Raw genomic sequence first — 22,112 nt, forward strand, 5'->3', positions numbered from 1 at the left:
TGAAAGCGCTATATAAATGCAGTCCATTTACCATTTACCATATATTATGATATTTTCTGCCCAGTGATAGCATTGGCAAAATACCTTTTATATCCACTTCAGTGCAATGCAAACTACTTGGGTAGGGGGTTATAAGGTCCAAAGTGAACTCACTCTACAAACATAAATGTAACTATTCTTGAAAAACAACGACATTTCGTCCAAATTTGAAGACTTCATCAGACAAATATATTTATTATTATTGCCAGGTCTCTCTTGTTAAAGAGATTCTGAATCTCAATGGGACCTCATGGTTAAATAAAGGTATATATAAAGAAAAAAATTTTTTTTTTAAAAACTGTCGGCCTATAGCATGCTGAAAGTCCAAAGGCAATCAGTTAAACAGAAGGTTTAAGTCCAGGCAGGTTCCTTTTACCAAACCACATTTATTCTTCCCTTTTCACCAGGTCCACAAGCTAATAATCAACCCAGTGAACTCGAATTTAACCAGCATTGATGACTTCATGAGTTGCTCACTCGATGCGTTTCTGTATATATTTTAGTCAGGCAAGCAGTTTATCTATGCAATTCACAAGTCCAACACATCTTCTGACATTCCTCGTCAGCAGCAACGCATAGATATGTACGCTTCTAAGGGAGTGTACTAGTTTGTATCAGTACGCGGCGTCTCTAGTCAGGTACAGGTTTGTGTGACTTCATCGGACATCAGCCAATCACAGACGACCGCACATCCGTCAGCCAATCACAGCGCCGCGTCGAGCGTTATAGCCGGGACGCTGCGAGCTGAGCGCTGACGCCTAGCAGTGTAAAATCCAACGAGACGGGCGCCAACATAACACCTGCTTTCCCGTTATATTACTTTACCAAACCGCGAGATTCCCTAAGACTTACTATCATTCTCGTTTAACCGACATCCATGCGATTCTTCAGGCTGACCTTCAAGTGCTTTGTCGACTGCTTTTGAGACCCTCTTCCTCGTCTCCCTGCGACGCACGTCAATTATTGTAATTTGGAGATCAATCTTATCAACCTTCTGCTGAAGATCAATTTATTTAAACAACCAGACAGCACCCCCTCGGAAAAGTATTGAATAACGCGAATTGAAAATAAATCAATCAATCAAAACGTGAATAACGGTTATTAGTCGATTCTCGGGCGCGCGCCGCTCCTGGTGTCCAGCGCGCGGTAACTATGTCGCCAGAAGAGCATTTCTCCAGTAAGAATTACTTTATGTTTGTTTGTTTAACGTTACATACATATTTGATAATGACAAGAATACATTTTCTGGGCTGTGTTTTTGACATACAATATAATCTATAAACTGATATCGAAAGGAATCAGAATGGTGTGTGGTGTAATGTAACGTTATCTTTCCATTAGCAGTACTATTGATGTGTCTGATCAGGATCCGGATGTGGTCTCTTCATGTTTTTACCTGTATCAAGTGTCTCTATTTCACTTTCTTCCTTACACATGCTCTCTCTCAAACACACAGTCCTTCAATCCGCTCCAATCTGGATTCAACTGCATCTCTGACATGCATAAAACTGCCACTGATGTCATAGGAGCACAGCAAACAATCAAACCCTCATGCTGTATGGGTGCATTTGCATTCAATTTATATATACTGTATATTATATATATATATATATGATGTTTATATATATAGACTTTATATCAGCACAAATTCTGCTGTCATTAAAGCAAAAGAAGGTCAAACATTGACAAATTCATGTTCATCTCTCTCTCAGATGATGGAGGCACGTGTGAGGATGATTCTCAGGAGGAAGCAGAAGTCGCCCGTCCTTTGGTGTCAGAGACGGAGGGGTCTAATACAGAGGTGACTGAGCCCAGTGTTTGCGTGGGTTTGGCGGATACAGGCGACCCCACCACAGAACTGGGGCATCCAGAACGACAAACATGGAGCAGACAAATGGACTTCATCATGTCCTGTGTTGGATTTGCCGTTGGCCTTGGAAACGTCTGGAGGTTTCCTTACCTCTGTTATAAGAACGGAGGAGGTGAGATACTCACACATATAAACATATGTCTAAAAGTCTTGAGACCACATTGAAGAAAAAAAAGGACACATCAAAAACCTTCTGTTGTTCTGTCTGTCATACACACTCCTAACACTAATAGACTAAAACATCTGAAATGTAATGAAGTATCTTCCGGTAGAGATAAGTCAGAAGGTCAAAGAGCTGAGATTAATAAACGTGGGCCCGACAGACAGGAAGAAAGAGGAAGGACAATGGCTGTCTAATGTTCATGGCCTGAGTTTATCAAAGGTTGGAGAAGTGGCACTCTGTTCTTTGTTCTCCTCTCCCTCTCGTGTAACATTAACCGTCTGCGCAGATCTTCTGACGTATGAAGGTGGTGAAGTAGCCCACGCTGCTTAGAGTTATCAGTGTTTTTGTTTTCCCTTCACTTTCTGTTTTTCATGCCAGCTGAAGCATGTCAATAAGCCAGCGTCAGTGTCATAAGATTCAGACGCCATCTCAAGAACAGTGTCAGTTGTGTATGGACTAAACCTCTGGATTCTTTATCTGTCAGTAAACAACATGATTTGCAAGGGAGACACAACCTCTTACTCTCTCTCTCTCACACATATACAAAGAGTACATTTTAAGAGTGTACTTAAAGGGATAGTACAGCCAAAAATGTACATTTTGTCATCCTATACTAAACATTTTGTCATTCTAAACCTGAACACAAAAAGTTTTTTTTCCTAAAAGTTAATGGAGTCTAGTGTTGTTTGGAATAATAATATCTTCTTGTGTTTCCCAGATGAAAGAAAGTCATACAGGTTTGGAATAGAAAGACATTGAGTAAATGATGACAGAATTTGAATTTTTGGGGGAACTATCCTATCTTTTTAAAAACTAAGCTATAGTCATTGTTACCCTTGTAAAAAAAGAAGTGCACTTAATTGTATTTAATGTGTACTTAATATATATATATATATATTAGGGGTGGGAATCTCTAGGCACCTCACGATTCGATTACGATTCAGAGGGCTGCGATACGATGCTGAAGCGATTATCTGAATCTTTTGTGCGTGTGTGTCTGTGACTATAAATACTTTGAAGACACATAAAGAATTAACGTACAATATATTTTATTAAAATTGCAAAGAACCAACAGGAAAATAAATGTGTACCTGAACTAGCAGCATACTTGTAGTAAATTAATAATATAACAACGACCGGTAAGTTACAGCCGAGTGTTTTTCCTCCTCTGGGTGGAAACGTGTCATATGGCTTCTCATATTTGTCGTGTTTCCGAAATATTTTAGTTTTATTCTACAAAGCTTACAAATAGAGTGGCTCTTGTCCAGCTCCTTCCCCCTTCAACTTCATAGAAGCCAAAATATTTCCACACGTCAGCCTTTAACGAGGAGGGTGTTGCGCTCAGCCATCGCGTCTCGGTTATGTGCACGCCACACACGGTCCGGCCACTGCACTTCCGCGCTTCAGAGTTCCGTCTTTTGCGTTCCGTCAATGTTACGTTATTATAAATATATATATATAAATAGAAAATAAAAATATTAATTCGAAAATCGATTTTTGATATTTGTGAATCGATTCAGAATCGTCCACGTCCGCATCGCGATGCATTTAAGAATCAATTTTTCCCCCCACCCCTAATATATATATATATAAACTGTACTTTCAGATAATATAATATTAATGAAATAAAAGGGCACTTAAGTGTACTTAAAGGAAGAGCTCACTTAAAATAAAAATGAAAATTCTGTCATCATTTACTGCGGTCCATCAACTGTTTGGTTACCGACATTCTTCAAAATATATTTTTTTGTGTTTAGCAGAAGAAAGAAATTCATACAGGTTTGAAACAACTTGAGGGTGAGAAAATGATGACAGAGTTTTAATTTTTAAGTGAACTATTCCTGTAAAGAGAGTACACTGTCATGGCAATGTATCTACACACACTTGCTAGCACTTTATTTTAAGGTGTAGCTTTACACGTTACTACAGGTGTAGTCTCGCGTAGCCAGACCTTCAGACTGACGGCTGAAGGTCTGGAATTCATAGCAGCTTTCTTTGGCCAAGGCCCGCCCATAAGGCCGTTTGACCGACATGTAAAACAACCAATTACAGATCGTTTCGTTCAGCGTCACGTTTCGGGGCGTGGAAATGTCCCCACAACAACAGGCGTGCAACAAGTCAGTCAGCATAGAAAATCAAAGAAGGAGAAGAAAACTTCAAGAGTCTATGCCGTGAGCCTCGCATACTTTTGAGAATCCTACGTTTAGCTGATCTTGATAAATGCTCATTGTCACTCATGTAAACACAACAGTTTTTCTTCCGCAATCACACGTCTGCGCTTTGTTTCCCGGCGGACCGAAAACAAACGCGACACTCGCGCCCCCCGGAAATCCGATAAAATTCAACCAATCAGATGACGACTTCGACATTCCTGAAGTGTTTCCAGTTAAGTGTACCATATGCATCAGACGTTTAGCCAACGTTCCGTGGGCGTGACGTCTGAGGCTGAGACTACTACTAAAAGTGTAGTTTAACACCTTAATATTGATACTGATACTGAACTTAATACTGACATTTTTTAAATGTGACTCTTTGAGCACTGTTGAGTGGAATCGTAAACACCTCTGATTGGCCATTGTGTTCACGCGCTCATCGGATATGTCTGTGATTGGCTACAATGATCAGCGCTTCAAAAACATGTTGTAAATAATATACATCAATGATGCTCTTCACAAAGCGCTTACACATACAGACGGGAGCATTTGAAAGCAGGCATCTATTAGTGGACCGGTCCTGCTTGTGCTCTCAAACGCTCCCGTGCATTGATCATTGTAGCCAATCACAGACATATCCGATGAGCGCGTGAACACAATGGCCAATCAGAGGTGTTTATGATTTCGCTCAAAGTCACATTTTTCAGATTTCAGTACCGACTTGGTACAGACACTTTTTGACAACTCTAATTACAAGCAACTAACCCTAAACCAAATCCTAACATTAACCCTATGGTAAGTACATGATGTTAAGTCATGTTAATTAGTACTTATTTGTGTAATTACACTGTAACAGTGTCACCTTAAAGTCCCTGTAAAGGCAATTCTAAAAAAAAATTCTAAACACATTATAAATGTTAGAAATGTATAGCTAAGACATATTACAAAGACTGTGAACTGTGAAGTACTGAATTGTGGAGTTAGACCGTTGAAAAGTTTTTCACCATTGCTGTGTTCCGGATTTTCTGGGCGGGGCTAAAACGGGGCTCGATGACGCACTGGAGCCCCTGGACACGCCCCTACTTGATGACGCACTGAGGCCACTGAGGCTGGCCCCTCCCCTAACAATAGAGCACATTCGCATCAGTTTGCCGCTCAATCGCGAGTTACTGTCACTATTAGTTACTACAGACTACAGTTTGCTAGCTAGCTATGCCTTCGTCACGGAAATGCGTACTACCTGGATGCGTTCACGTACAAAACAGATCGGTGTCCTTATTTAAATTTCCGAAAAACGACCATATCAAGAAGAGGTGGATTCATTTTGTGAAGAGCCAACCTTGATGGAGAGCTGAGGATCACAACACCCGCTTCTGTAGTGATCATTTTACACGGATAGTTTTATAAACTTTTCGTCTGAGACAACTGGGATTCACTGATAATCCGCTGTTACTGGTGAATGGGGCTGAACCTACTATCTCCCGCCTCGGCCTTCATCCTCCGGTCCCGAAAGCAGTATCACCTAATATCACCGTCGGCAGCTTTCCCTCGAGTGGGCGTGGCTTCAGCGCAGCTGAATAAGCAGAGAATAATGAGCAGAGCATAATTCTCAATAAATAGAATAATAAAGGCTTTTTTTATTATTCAGATTTGGCTGGGTGGCTGGCTAATAACACATTTTCTGTGGTGTGACAAACTCAGAACACATACTTAATTTTGACTTCACAGGGACTGGGACTTTATCTTTAAATAAAGTGTAACCACACGCTTAGGGTGTGTTCACACTCGGCAGGTTTGGATTGGTTTGATTAAAACCTTCTGTTAGTGCTGTTCATTCAAGTGTGAACGCTGCCATCTGAACCCTTGGCATTCATTCATTCATAAATGCCTCATTCATTTATTCATTCATTCATTCATTCATTCAACATGGATCAAAGACATCTTAATGAACCAAAAAGAGGACGTGATGTCACAAGATGCGACCCTAAAAACGAACATAACGCTCAAGCATACCTGTTTCTTCTCATCATAGTCGTGGTGTTCTCTTGGATGTTCAGTTCGCAAAATATATGTCATAAAAGCCGTTTATTTTTTGTATTGTATCCAGGGGCAGACTGGCCATCTGGCAGATAAGGCATTTTCCCGGTGGACCTACGTGCTTTTTGAGCCGATGCATCTTAACACTTTTTTTTTTTTTTTTTTTTTAACGGCCCATAAAACTTGTACATCTGCGGCCCGTTTTGGTTTGTTTTGCTTAATTGACGTCGCTGGGGTCTCTGTGCCCCTGAATTTATTGGTCAAAAAAAGTCCGCATATGATTTTCTTTTTTTTTTTTTCACAGACCGGCCCATGAAACACTTAAATCAGAAGCCCATTGGTTATTTTCTTGATTGGCACTGGGCTGAGCCAATCACATCTTTAAACACCTCCGTCGTTGGGCTCGGAGTGTGTCAGTGTGTGTGTATCTGTCAAAACAATCAGAGAGATGGAGAATAAACAAGGAATGTGCAGAGAAATAGCGTGGAGAAAAAAAAGAAAAACAGGCCCTTCAAGCAGACGATGTAAAATGTGTCAAAATAACAGATATGTTTTCTTCATCAGCTTCCGTGGCTGATTATTAAAGGAGAGACACGAGTAAGTGTAGAGTCTGCGGTAAGAAACACTTAGGCTATGACTATGTCATGACATGAGTGCAGGAACCCCATTACCCAGTTACACGTTACTTCCACATCTGCATAGTTGACGAGTACTGCATTTTACTAGAATTGTAATGAGATGCGTTTGTAAACATGTTTTCTGCCAAAATAAAAGCTTGATGCAAAATAAAAGATCATGTGTTTATCTCTTTCCAGTATAGAAATTGCGACAAAACTAATTATGAAAGTTTCCTTTATTTTTCAGTGCATTTGTTTTACAATATATGGCTATTACTGTCATGGGATTAATATTATAACTATTATTATGTAGTAGTGTAATGTAGACTGAGACACTATATCACAGCTAAAAGAGGTTTTGTTTTTTCTTTGTTCAATTTGCACACTGAATATGGGTTGGAGCTCTTAAGATGAGTGGTGTTTATGATCATATGTAGTGGGGGCCAGTCTGGGCCAAAGTGCCAGGGCTGATTTTATTTGTCCCAGTCCAGCCTTGATTGTATCTTTAGCTTAAGTTTTAAAAATGTTTGAATGCGAAGTGAACCAGACCTAACTGTATAACTTTCTTTTTTTGGTCCAGACCAAAACCACCAAGAAAACCGAACTTTAAGGGTATATTCACACTTCGCTTGATTCGTTTGGTCCGGACCAAAAAAAAAAAACAAAAAAAAACATTTAGGGTCACATTCTTTTTAGGGTCACATCTTGTGACATCATGTCCTGTTTTTGGATTGTACATGTCTTTGTCCCGTGTTGCGTTCCTATTTCATTCGAAACTCATCTTTTCAGCTGTCTCGATCCCCTTGTTTGGTGCACCAGGGTTCAGATGGCAGCGTTCACACTTATTCAAATGAACCGCACTACCAGAGCAATCGCACCAGGGTTCATTTTAATCGAACAAAAACCTGCCAAGTGTGAACACATTCTTAGGGTGCTTTCACACTTGCACTTTTGGTGCGCTTCTGGGTTCGATTGACGTCAGAGTGGAGTGTTGTGAAGTGTCTGAAAACATCACATTAATTTCACACTAAATTATATTATTTTGAAGGGTATTATTTCTGCAATAAGTACTCTTATATATTATAGAGGGTAGTCGTGCCCTACTGTGTCATTTATTTTTCCTGTTTGCCTATTGAATATTTGGTCATTTCATGTGTGTTGCAGGTGTGTTTCTGATCCCCTATATTCTGATGGTGTTTTTTGGGGGTATTCCAGTGTTCTTCCTGGAGATCGCTCTGGGTCAGTTCATGAAACAGGGTGGCGTCGCCACATGGAACATCGCGCCTCTTTTTAAAGGTGGAGTATTATTAATAGCCAGATATTTGTACGCACACCCCAACCTTTACAACAGCCACAAAGAGATCCATACCTGGTCCTGCCAGCAATTGTCTTGAATTTTTAATGGTAAAACGAATATTGATCTGTCTGGGTTTTATTGTCCAGCGTGAGACACAGCATGTATTGGAGCAGTGGAAATATCTTTCTTTCCTCTAGGTCTTGGTTTGGCATCAATGGTGATTGTGTTCTTCTGCAACACCTACTACATCATGGTTCTAGTATGGGGCCTGTATTTTCTGGCTCACTCCTTCACTTCTCCTCTGCCGTGGGCCACGTGTGGACATGAGTGGAACACCGTCAACTGTACCACCAACTTCAGCCGGGTGTGTTTCAATCAGTCCCTGTCCCCTTCCCCTCTTAACGTCTCCTCCCTCAACCACAGTGCCAGCTGCCTGGAGCCCGCGGGTTTGAGATCGTCTGTTATGGAGTTCTGGGAGTAAGTGTCTTTTAAATGTTTTCAAATCTGATTTTGCCCTGGCACAGATTTGATGAGACATTTGTCAGGGTGCTGTGCCATCAGATGAGCTGTTAAAGGGATAGTTCACAGAATTTTTTTTAATTTTGTCACCATTTACTCACCCTCAAGTTGTTACAAAACTTGCATGAATTTCATCCTTCTGCTGAACACAAAAGAAGATATTTTGAAGGATGTCGGTAACCAAACAGTTTATGGTCCCCATTGACTTCCATAGTATGGAGAGAGAAAAAATACTGTGGAAGTCAATCGGGACCATTAACTGTTTGGTTACAAACATTCTTTAAAATATCTTCTTTTGTGTTCAGCAGAAGGAAGAAAGTCTTACAGGTTGAGTAAATGATGACGACAAAATCTGCATTATACAAAACAAACTGATTGGTCTAAAAAGCATTCCAGCTGTAGGTATAAAACAGATACTGTAAAAGTAATGATGCGAAACACCTGTTCACCTACTGTATATATCACTGCACTTAATTTGCATAATAAAAGAGATACTCATTTTTAACTATGTGACAGAATTTGAATACATTTTCAATAAAAACAAGATATTTTTGTTGTTTATTAACAGATGCAACAAGGCTTTGCTATATTATTAATGGCTGTGCGCTCTTTAGCCGTGATAGCATTTACAATATTACATGGTCTCTCAAACCTTTTTGCTTAATTTTTGGAAAAGCCAGGTTAAAGTAGTTTGACAAAATGTTTCTTTCTTGATCAGGCGTAAAGTACTGCGTCTATCTGGTGGTTTGGATGAAGTGGGTACCATCAGCGGTTACTTGGTCTTGTGCCTACTTGCTACGTGGGTCATCGTCTACTTCTGCATCTGGAAGGGGATTAAATCCGCCGGAAAGGTACAAATACTTTATATGATTGTGAAAGATGATGGCTAGAAGCTTAAGAGTCACCAGTTAAGTCAAGGAAACAAAAACACGGAACTCAAGAACAAGGAACTGAGTGCTAACATGTCTACAAAAAAATGTGTGAGTATATATATACACTACCGTTCAAAAGTTTGGGGTCAGTAAGACCTCATTTTATATTTTTTGTATTTTTAATATTACTTTAAATTAATACTTTTATTCTGCAATGATGCATTGCATTGATCAAAAGTGACAGTAAAGACCTTTATAATGTTATAAAAGATTTCTATTTTAAATAAACGCTGTTTTTTAACTTTCTATTCATCAAAGAATCCTGAAAAATGGAATCAGGGTTTCCACAAAAATATGAAGCAGCACAACTGTTTTAAACAATAATAATAAACATTTTCATTGAGCATCAAATCATCATATTAGACTGATTTCTGAAGGATCATGTGACACTGAAGACCGGAGTAATGATGCTGAAATTTCAGCTTTTATTACAGGAATAAATTACATTTTTAAATTATAATAAAATTTCAGTATCACTTTTTGTACTGTATTTTTGATTAAATAAATACAGCCTTGGTGAGCATAAGAAACATTTTTAAAAAAAATGAAAGTTTTGAATGGTACTGTTTATAAATATAATATACAAATAAGTATTTTACTATTGTTGCAGCATTTGCCTTGTTGCTTGTTTTGTATGTTGTAATGGCCATTAATGGAAGTTTTAGCTAATCTACAAGTACTCTAATCAATATTTCATGCATCTATTTGGTAACTAGTTGTGTAAAAAGTGGTCGAGGTCCTGTTCACCCTGCTAGGGTTTATTTTGCGGTAATGATTGGCTGACTGTACATTATCCCTTACACACACTCACTGTACACACACACATTAGTCGAACCATTATGAACGTTTGTTGCAAACATGAGACATTAGATCAAAGGCCGGAGCGCTGTCCGCGTGTAAGCCGATTATTAGCTCTCCCAGCGGATATGTTTGCGCGCTGTGTTTTTCTTCCTGTGCTTGACTGTCAGAGAAAGGGTTCTGTGATAATAAACATAAGTCTGTGATGATTCAGAAATACCTAATTTCAGGAGGTACAGTGGTTTTACCTTTAGGTGGGAAAATAAGAGTGCGGTACAGTAATGTGTCTGTATGTGTGTGTAGATTGTATATTTTACAGCTGTGTTCCCATATCTGGTCCTGGTGGTCTTGTTTGTTAATGGCGTCACACTGCCAGGAGCTCTTAATGGCATTATTTACTACCTGAAACCAAACTGGAGCAAACTCTCCGAGGCACAGGTGAGAGGCTGTCTGCACACCTTTAGCTTTTATATGTGCTTGATTCTATGGCAAGTATATCCAGGCAATTCCACATTTCATAGATCAAATTTGAATGTAAAATTAATCAGTGTTATTTTTGAATCATTGAAAAACTATTATTATTTTTATTTTTATTTTGGGTAACACTTTAGTTTAGGGTCCAATTCTCACTATGAACTAGTTGCTTATTAGCATGCATATTACTAGGATATTGGCTGTGTATTAGTACTTATAAAGCACATATTAATGCATTTTTCTGTATGCATTTTTCTGTATGATCATATTCTACATCCCTTAATCCACCCAATACCTAAACTTAACAACTACCTTACTAACTATTAATAAACAGTAATTAGGAGTTTATTGAGGCAAAAGTTGTAGTTAATAGTTATATAATAGTGAGAATTGGACCCTAATCTAAAATGACCAGGGCTTGACATTAACACCCGCCAAATGCAGGTGTATTTCAGCAGTGGCGAGTAACGGAGTCACTCCTACTAGCCACTTTGGAGGGTTGAATATTATATATATAATTCAATTGTAGTCTTTTAAAAAGGCATCTGAAATAATAAACTAAGTGCAATGTAGTGTTGTCTAAAATATAGATTTTTCGATACATATCGATACTAAAATATCTGAAACGCTTCCAATACTTATTTTCCGCAGAATAGATACTTGATACCAGCTGGGCTTTAAAATTAACGCAAATCTTAAAGGTATTTTTAGACATTTTTTCAGCTGGTTAGCAAAGATTCAGCTGTAAGCAAAGATTTACCCATGTTCTGAATGTATAAAGCAATAACTAGAGCCAAGTGACTTGGTTATATAATTCTTGTTGTCGTGACAATTATGATGGCAGGTATGGATTGACGCTGCCACACAGATCTTCTTTTCTTATGCGATCGGTCTGGGGGCCCTGACAGCCCTTGGGAGCTACAACCGATTCAACAACAACTGCTACCAGTAAGCAGAATATCACACACACACACACACACACACACACACACACACACACACACACACACACACACACACACACACACACACACACACACACACACAAAAGGATTATTTCATAATGCACACTCTCTCAAATATGGGATCATTATACTGTATAAGAGTAGATTTATGTGGATTTGGATTGGTCTGCATAGTGTATTGATGGGCATAAACAGTGTAAATAAATATGAGTATGAGTTTACCGAATATGTTTTTGTAAATATGATTTTTTAACAAGATTATGCCATTTATTTAAATTTTGCTAATATATAATATAGTATAATATATTATATAACATTACATTATTAGAAAAAATGAAAAATTCCACAGTGAAGCAATTCAATTGATTTTTTGTTATATATATATATATATATATATATATATATGATTACAAGATTACTCCATTTATTCTTCCTAATATGTAATATATTGTATTATAATATATAATATTATATGAAAATTAATATATATATATATATATATATATATATATTAGGGGTGGAACGGTACACAGAAGTCACGGTTCGGTTCATACCTCGGTTCAGACATCACGGTTCGGTACAATGGAGGGAAAAGCAAAACAAAAATATAGAAGGCATTTTTATAAATGTCTTAAGGCTTGTATTTTTTAAATAAGTTTTATTAATAAAGGCATAGAACCAGTTTATTTGTAGTGCACTGACAATAGTTTATATAATTAGTTTATTAATTAAATTAATAAAAAGACAAAAAGACCTTGCGATAAGTTTGGTAATTGTACCTGAATGAATTTAAAATTATTATTAAGTTAATATTTCAGATCAGTATATTTGTTTTCCTTAATTTTAATTAACCTTAACTTTATTCTCATCTGAATTATAAATAATTGATTTCCGTATAAAATAATACCATTAAAAACACATTTGATTTTCTTTTTTAATCAATGTAGAATGTGTAACTTAAAAATAAACAGATTAGTGCTCTGATTTCGAGGACAAGAAATGAAAACCAATGCGATATGATGAATGTCCAAAAGATGGAAACCACAGACTGTTTTGAAATGGGGTTGGGTAAATATGTTTTACTTTTAAAACTGTGTGCGTGTGTGTTTTTGGTTGGGTGACAGTTGTAGGTTGACAAGACAAGAGTTTATAGTTTGACAAAAGCACAATGTTGTGTTTTATTGCGAGTGTACACAAATATAAGTAAACACTTTGCAGTATGAATGATGTCCTGTATGAAAATGACAGAGTAAGTTTTTATGTTTCCACTCGATCGTGCCTCTCTCACACACACACACACACAGTTCGATCGCGCCCGCGCCTCTCTCACACACACACACAGTTCGATCGCGCCTCTCACACACACACACACACACTCCAGCATTGCAATCTTGACATCGCAGCCTGTTCATTATGATGCGTTCACACCAAACGTGAATAGAGCGAAATTTATCGCTATTTAGAGTTTCATTTATTTTTATACCGTGTATTCTCCGTGCAAATACGTGCACCGAACCGTCACGCCCGTACAGTTTCGGTTCAATACGAATACATGTACCGTTCCACCCCTAATATATATACAGTGGTCAGAATTAATGGCACCCCTGGTAAATATGATAAAAAATGGCTGTAAAAAATAAATCTGCATTTTTTATCCTTTTGATCTTTCATTCCAAAAATTTGCAAAAATCTAACCTTTCATTGAAGTAAAAGAATTGAAGCGGGGGAAAATCACATTATGAAATAAATGTTTTTTTATCCAAAACACGTTGGCCACAATTATTGGCTCCCCTAGAATTTTTTATGAGTAAAATATCTCTGAAGTTTATTCCCATTAATATTTACCTTTTTTAAGCACACCAGGGTGACTAGGAACATGAAGTTGTCTAGCTATGACTTCTTGTTTCACAGGAGTTTAAGTATGAGGAAACACAAAGGCCAAATTCCCTTAAACATCCATCACAATGAGTAAAACCAAAAAATATAGTTCCGATGTACATCAAAAGATTGTTGAGCATCACAAAATAGAAAGTGGCTGTAAGAATTGAAAATCCCCATTTTGATCATCAGGGCAATAATTAAGAAGTTCCAAGCAACTAAAGATGTTACGAATCTGCCAGGAAGAGGACGTATATTGTCTTAATGGACGATGAGGAGGAAAGATTGAGTGGCCAAAAACTCTCCAAGGATCACAGATGGAGAATTGCAGAGATTACTTGAGTCTTGGGGGTCAGAAAGCCTAAAACAATATTTCAAACAACCCCTACATCACCACATGTTGTTTGGGAGGGTTTCAAGAAAAATAAAAAAACAAACTCCAGCATATTCAGTTGTCAGACACGACTGGAACTTCAAAAGGGACCGGATTATATAGTCAGATGAAACAAAAAAAGGGCTTTTTGGCAGCAAACCCATCAGATGTGTTTGGTGCAAACAGGGATGAAAAGTACCCCATGCGGTTAAATATATTGCTGGATCTTATATGTTGTTGTGGACCTATTTTTCTGCTGGAGGTCCTGGACTTCTTGTTCAGATACATGGCATTGTGGATTCTAGCAAATACCAACAGATAAAAAATCAAAACCTGACGCCTTCTGCTAGAAATCTTATAATGGGCCGTGGTTGGATCTTCCATCAGGACAACGGTCCAAAACAAACATCAAAATCAACACAAAAAATGGTTCACTGAGCACAAAATGAAGCTTCTGCCATGACCCCTAAACTGAACCCTATAGAAAATGAGTTGGCTGACCTGAAGAGAAGAAGCGCCAACATGAACTTGTGAATCTGAAGGATCTGGAGAGATTCTGTATGGAGGAATGGTCTCCGATCTCTCGTCAGGTGTTCTCCAAACTCATCAGGCATTATAGGAGAAAACTCAGAGCTGTTATATTGGCAAAAGGAGGTTGCAAAAAGTATTTAAAAACAGGGAGCCAATAATTATGGCCAACGTGTTTTGGAGAAAAGCATTTTTTTTATTTCAATTATTTTACTTCAATGGAAGGTTAGATTTTTGGCACTATATATGTATATATAATATATATATAAATATTTTTCCACTGTAAATTATATAATCAAGATCTAATAAAGGTCTACGCTTTTGGTCCCTACTGTATGTATAGTGTTGTACAGAGAATAGTTTATTGTTCTTTTGTCTGTATATAAACACAGTAATGACACAAAGGCCTGCCTGCCAAAAAAATGTTTGAGTGTTTTTTTCTTTATGGTTTCATAATCCCGCAGCATCCTTGTGGGACAGTAGTGTGTGCATGTTTGCATGCTTGTGATCAGAGCAGAGATCAGAGGTTGCATGAGTTCAGAATCCAGACAGTTTAACCCTGTGCGTTGCGTGTTCTGCTACATGCTAATCCCATGGTGATTTCTCTCTATTTAGGGATGCTTTCATTCTGGCTCTTATAAACAGCGGCACAAGCTTCTTTGCAGGGTTTGTTGTTTTCTCAGTTCTGGGATTCATGGCGGCCGAACAAGGCGTTGACATCAGTAATGTGGCAGAAAGTGGTGAGATATGCATTTGTCCTCATCACACTCTCTCCTAGATTACATGAAACATACTATTACAATAGGCTTTTATACTTGGTACCATGGTAGTGCCATTGTGCCTGAAAATACTTTGGAGTACCATGCAAATACCATGATACATCAACATATGGATCTTCTTTTCCCTCAGGTCCTGGTTTAGCGTTTATTGCCTATCCAAAAGCAGTGTCGCTCATGCCTTTTGCGCCTGTGTGGGCGGTGCTGTTCTTTCTCATGCTTCTGGTGTTGGGATTGGACAGTCAGGTGAGGCCCCACCCACTTATTTATGACACAAATCCTGCTATACATTTTAGTAGGCTCAAGCTGATTAAATTACAATCCATTTCATATAGAATGTTATGAAAAACCTCAAGAAAATTATCTGAAAAGCTCTGATAAGACATCAAATTACACAAAAACTTAATTGTTTAAATTGTATCTGGAACTACTTCTTCTACGACTCTTAAAGGGATAGTTCACCCAAAATGTTTTATTCTGTCATCATTCAATCAACCTGTATAAATTTCTTCCTCCTGCTGAACACAAAAGAAGATATTTTGAAGAATGTCAGTAACCTAACAGTTGTTGGACCCCATTGACTTCCATGGTATTTTTTTTCCTACTATGCAAGTCAATGGCTACTGTCAACTGTTTGGTTACTGACATTCTTCAAAATATCTTATTTTGTGTTCAACAGAAGAAAGAAACTCCTACAGGTTTGGAACAACTTGAGGGCGAGTAAATAATAACAGAATAAAACATTTTAGGTGAACTATCCCTTTATGTGGCTCATAAAGTGGGGTGGTGCGCATAGGAATCAAACGGAATATTGAACTTTTTATCTGTTTTTAATTTTTGAGTTCAGCAAAGCAGCTTTACCCTTGTGAAAAAGAAGTAGACTTTTGCTTACTTTTAAAATGAGTACTTATTACATAATATATTTAAAAGAATATACTTAAGTGCGAACTATGTTTTCAGACACTGCATGTTAATTGCCTGTTAAACGTGAAATATTTTTAAGATTTGAAGTACACTACAGTTGCATACTAGCAACCAACACTACTGTACAGCAACTCGCCAACCTCCAGCCATTTAATCTCTGTCACTGTGGCACATTTGTACGTAAAGCAACCATCAAAGAGTAGCACAGGATGCAAGAACACATCCTGAGTGAACGGCCCCTTAATGTTCACACAAAGCCTCAGATTAGGCTTAGAGCTCTAAGACTAGCAACAATGTTTGACGAGGTTAGACACACTCAGCTGTCCTTGTTGCCCACATATTTCTTGGTTAGATCATTAGCTTCCTTTTAAAATAGACAAATTTTTCTGTTTTCTCTCTCAGTTTGTTGGTGTTGAAGGCTTTATAACTGGAATAATGGACATGCTGCCCCCGAAGACATTCAAAGGCTCTCTGCGTCGTGAAGTTGTTGTTGCAATATGCTGCTTTACCTGCTTTACTATCGATCTTTCCATGGTGACCGAGGTACGTCTGAGGCCCATGGTGAAGTATGTGATACATCAGTGGAGTTCATATCACCACATTGTGGTTCCTGGATGTATTTTTGGTAACACTTTCTCTCTGTACAGGGAGGGATGTATGTGTTCCAGCTGTTTGACTATTACTCGGCGAGTGGGATTACTATGCTTTGGCAAGCCTTCTGGGAGTGTGTGGTGGTGGCCTGGGTGTATGGTAAAAAAAATCTGTAGTTTTTGCAGAGTAAGACGTGTTTCTGGATCAACATACTTTGTTGGTCCTGCAACAACATTGCTAACAAACATAATCCTTACAAAAATTCAACCCTACTGAAAAGACCAGTTTGAATTTCCATGCTGGTCCAGACTGGTTTATGATGGGAGGGACACTGTCCTGCAAATTTTAACACCAACCCAAATTAAACACACCTGAGCCAATCAAGGTCGTACTACATGATGTTTTATTAACAAAGTTCGGGAGGAGCACGTTCAGAAAATCAACACGAGTGGAGAGCACTCAGCAATCAACGATAAGAGGTGTATATATATTCAGCAGTCTCACCTCAATTCGTTGACAGCTTAGCAGCACCCCTCCACCACCCCTTCTCCACACTTCTAGTCCTAACCATTTACATACGGGGGGAGTGCTCTGGGTTCGGGCCGAACTCCGAGCTCGGAGCCCTCCCCCCGGACAGCACGCCAAATATGCATTAAACTTTACTCCCTCTAATTGTATGTAAGTGTGAACTCGTGAAACTCTAAAAAATGCTGGGTTGTTTCATCCCTTGTTTGGGTCAAATATGGACAAACCCAACCGGTGAATTTAAAATTTTAATTAAAAAATTATAATCCTCAGTTGACTGAGGAAGTCTTGCTTGGTTTAACTAGTTAGGAAGCCTCATTGGTGCACAGCAGAGACGCCTCAAACCTGAACCTCAAATCTGATTGGTTTATAGCAGGGTTTCCCAAACGGATTTGTGAGTTGACGAAATTAAAAAAATTAACTAAATCAAATGTAACACTAAAATAAACAAAAGGGTCTCACTCTCTCTCTTTGTCTCTCTAAATCAATGTTTTACACTTTTAAATAAAAATAAAACATAATAAAATACTTACTACAAAACTAAAATATTTTTGTAGTTTACATGCATGTCAAGTGACCATTCACCGACATCAGAGAACCGTGAACCAATGGTTTTAGTTTTGTAATAACCCTCCCGTGAACATGCAAATGTGTTGTTAAATTATTGAAATATTACAAATTAAATCTCAGATACTTCAAGTAAATATTTCACATCTAAGGGCTTCCGGTGACAAAAAAGTTGTGGGAACCTCTGGTTCATTGGAGTGTTATCCCATGCCAACAGGGTTATTGATTCAGGAACATGTCGTACTTGGGAAATCACGGTGAGCATGCAGAGATGCACATATAGAGTCCTTGTGTGAACCCAGAAACACCTCACTCTCGTTCTCTCACTCTCCCTGCAGGTGCCGATCGCTTCATGGACGACGTGGCCTGTATGATCGGCTATCGTCCTCTGCCATATATGAAGTGGTGCTGGTCTTACATCACGCCGGTAGTGTGTATGGTGGGTTTTACGTGCAATATGCATCAACGCTGGGTTTCACATTCTTCTCAGGGTATTAAAGGGGTTTGTGTCTGTGTGTTTCGCAGGGTGTTTTCTTTTTTCATGTGGTCAACTACAAGCGATTAGTGTATAATGCCGTGTATGTGTACCCGTGGTGGGGTGAGGTGCTGGGCTGGTTTCTCGCTCTCTCATCCATGCTTTGCATTCCTCTCACCGTCCTCTACAAACTGCTGCACTGCAAAGGCTCTCTCATGGAGGTAGGACTGTGATGTGTGTGTTGCTACTTTGCTTGCCATGGAAAAAAGCTACACTGTGAGGGGGTTATAATTGTTGCATATTTCCAGATAAATAGATTCTGAGCCACAAACGAATGTAAAGAGATTCACAAATATTGAACAAATTCACAAACAAATAGAATGAAACCCACAAATAAATACAGGAGTTTCACAAAAATGAATCCAATTCACAAATAAATAAAAAGTATGCTTTTAAGTCACAAACACAACTTTGCCTGGCATTCAGTTGTGGATCACTTCCTGTGCATTTGTGGATGGCAGCACGTATTTAAAAACTCTTGAAAATGAGATGTTGCATCTCAAGGGGCTTTCCATTAATAAATTGAAATTGAAATTTGTGGATTTTGAAACATTTCTAGCTTCAAGATGCACACAAATCCACAAATAGGTGGACTCCACCCATCGACTACCCAAGGCAACTAACAGCCACATTGTGCTGACCAATCTTAGCACATTCTCGCTACAACCAATCACGTTTTGCTTTACACTCAGGGTGGGAACATATTAATTTTGCAGCCCTTTTGCAACTATTGTATGGGCGCTTTGTTCAAATTGAGCTGAAGTACTGTGGTTAACACCTCGTTTCCAAAGGTTGTTGAAGTTTAAAGGGGATAGTTCACCCAAAAATGAAAATTCTGTTATAATTTTCTCACCCTAGTTGTAAGTTGTTCCAAACCTGTATGAATTTCTTTCTTCTGCTGAACACAAAAGAAGATATTTTGAAGAATATCAAAAGCAAAGTGCGCATTATAATGTCACTGGACGGGACATGACAAGTCATCTGCATTAAACGGACTCGTTCTACTTCTGATGTACTCCTCCAGGCTTACGCTACTTGCACAAATATAGGACATAATACCATGTAACATGAATATGAGTCTAAATGACCATCAGTGATGTAACAGTACCAGCCTCAGCATCACTACAGTTGGGGTTTTGTGAGTGGATAATGCAAATTCAAATTTTGCAATGCTGAAAAATACATCTTTGCATTTATTTTGGATCCGGTAAGTTATTTTTACAATCAAAAACTATAAAGTCTAATTCATATGAAATATTATTAGTGTGATCAAGTGTTTTAACCAATAAATATTTATTGCTTGCAAAATACACTATATTGCCAAAAGTTTGGGACGTCTGCCTTTACATGCACATGAACTTTAATGACATCCCATTCTTAATCCGTAGGGTTTAACATGGAGTTGCCCCACCCTTTGCGGCTATAACAGCTTCAAGTCTTCTGGGAAGGCTTTCCACAAGGTTTAGGAGTGTGTTTATGGGAATTTTTGACCATTCTTCTAGTAGTGCATTTGTGATGTCAGCCACTGATGTTGGACGAGAAGGCTTGGCTCGCAGTGTCCGCTCTAATTCATCCCAAAGGTGTTCTATGGGGTTGGGGTCAGGACTCTGCAAGCCAGTCAAGTTCCTCCACATCAAACTTTCTCTTCCATGTCTTTATGGACCTTACTCTGTGCACTGGTGCGCAATCATGTTGGAACAGGAAGGGGCCATCCCCAAACTCTTCCCACAAAGATGGGAGCATGAAATTGTCCAAAATGTCTTGGTATGCTGAAGCATCAAGAGTTCCTTTCACTGGAACTACTTGGCCAAGCCCAACCCCTGAAAAACAACCCCACACCATAATCCCCCCTCCACCAAACTTTACACTTGTCCCAATGCAGTCAGGCAAGTACCGTTCTCCTGGCAACCGCCAAACCCAGACTCGTCCATCAGATTGGCAGTCTGGTAAGCGTGATTCGTCACTCCAGAGAACACGTCTCCACTGCTCTAGAGTCCAGTGGCGGCTGCGTTACACCACTGCTTTCAAAGCTTTGCATTGCACTTGGTGATGTGAGGCTTGGATGAAGCTGCTCGGCCATGGAAACGCATTCCATGAAGCTTTCGTCTACACACTGTTCTTGAGCTAATCTGAAGGCCACACGAAGTTTGGATGTCTTTAGCTGTTGACTCAGCAGAAAGTTGGGGACTTCTGCACACTGTGAGCCTCAGCATGCGCTGACCCCGCTCTGTGATTTTACGTGGCCTACCACTTTGTGGCTGAGTTGCTGTTGTTCCCAATTGCTTCCACTTTGTTACAATACCACTAACAGTTGACCGTGGAATATTTAGTAGTGAGGAAATTTCATAAATGGACTTATTGCACAGGTGGCAACCTATCACGGTACCACTCCTGAGAGCGACCCATTCTTTCACAAATGTTTGTAGAAGGAGTCTGCAGGCCTAGGTGCTTGTTTTATACAACTGACCATGGAAGTGATTGGAATCAATTATTTACCTGAATTCAGTAATTTGGAGGGGTGTCCCAATACTTTTGGCAATGTAGTTTATATTGCTTATTTCACTTTTAAATGCATGAGATGATCTTTTTGGAATGCAACAACCTGTCACAAATTTAAAAAGAACCCAAGTATATTCTCTACAAACAACGGGAATCATTTTGTAATACATTTAATGAATGTTTTAAGTATTATTTATTATGCGTAACGGATTGTTAGATCCACGGAGCTGCTCATATCCATCATTAAAACTGCTTGACTGAAGAACTGGGAAATGCTGTTGTGTGACAGTAATTCCATATATTACACAAACTTGCATGTTTATCACGAGGTTTAATCCAGACTGCCCTGATTGTAAAGCAAAATGTGATTGGTTGTAGCAAGGACGTGCTGTGATTGCACAATGTGGCTGTTATCTGATTGGCTTGAGTAGATGGTGGGTGAATTCTCTGCCGGATTTGTGTGCACTTCTTGATGCTAGAAATGTTTCGAAATCCACAAATGCGTGCACAAACTCACCAAAGTTGTGTGAATCTCTGGCCTGTTATTGGATATTGGGATATACAGTGTGTGTGATTCTCCGTTTCTCTCTGTTCAGCGTTGGCAGCATTTGACCACACCTATCTGGGGGCGACATCACCTTGAGTTCCTTCCACCTGAGAATGAAGCCAGACTTCTGCCAAAGGCGGAAGAGAATAAAAACACACTGTTATATGAAAGTGTCATTTAATATCCTCGCCAGCACTAGCAACTGATCAGATTCAAACATCACTGCACACACACACACACACACACAGCAGTGTTCACTCTGTTATGAGCAAGCGAATCATTGTCAGATCAAAACTAGACACCCAAATGCCATTAACACAGTTATCCACAACAGATTCTGCGCATTTCAACTGCCATGCAGTAATAATGCTGATTTTGCCCAAGGCCTCTTCTTTCAATGTAATTATATTTCAAAAGAAGGCCTCAGGCACACAAGATAATCACACGTGCTTGAATTTGGCGGTCTGTTATCTGCCTAGTGTGCTGATGTTGTTCAGTATTATGT

General features: G+C 38.9%; 1 protein-coding gene across 3 annotated transcripts; it reads left to right on the plus strand.

Annotated features, from left to right (window-relative positions):
• The first annotated feature begins 771 nt into the window (after window positions 1–771).
• On the plus strand, window positions 772–21,830 carry si:ch211-117c9.5 (sodium- and chloride-dependent creatine transporter 1). Of its 3 annotated transcripts, XM_056238364.1 has the most exons (15): window positions 774–1,216; window positions 1,496–1,595; window positions 1,752–2,021; window positions 8,044–8,175; window positions 8,374–8,653; window positions 9,414–9,546; window positions 10,729–10,863; window positions 11,744–11,847; window positions 15,259–15,383; window positions 15,553–15,665; window positions 16,746–16,886; window positions 16,991–17,093; window positions 18,365–18,465; window positions 18,552–18,722; window positions 21,657–21,830. In XM_056238364.1, the coding sequence occupies exons 2-15, from the start codon at window positions 1,538–1,540 to the stop codon at window positions 21,786–21,788; spliced, it is 1,998 nt and encodes a 665-aa protein (XP_056094339.1). In that variant the 5' UTR covers window positions 774–1,216; window positions 1,496–1,537; the 3' UTR covers window positions 21,789–21,830. The 3 variants fall into 3 exon arrangements, with proteins under 3 accessions (XP_056094341.1, XP_056094339.1, XP_056094340.1); XM_056238366.1 differs by lacking the exon at window positions 18,552–18,722 and having other exon boundaries at window positions 772–1,216; XM_056238365.1 differs by lacking the exon at window positions 1,496–1,595 and having other exon boundaries at window positions 775–1,216.
• The last annotated feature ends 282 nt before the right edge of the window (window positions 21,831–22,112 follow it).

This window comes from Rhinichthys klamathensis, unplaced genomic scaffold, assembly GCF_029890125.1.
Source record: "Rhinichthys klamathensis goyatoka isolate OS25496 unplaced genomic scaffold, OSU_Roscu_1.1 h1tg000521l_1, whole genome shotgun sequence".
NCBI lineage: Eukaryota > Metazoa > Chordata > Actinopteri > Cypriniformes > Leuciscidae > Rhinichthys > Rhinichthys klamathensis.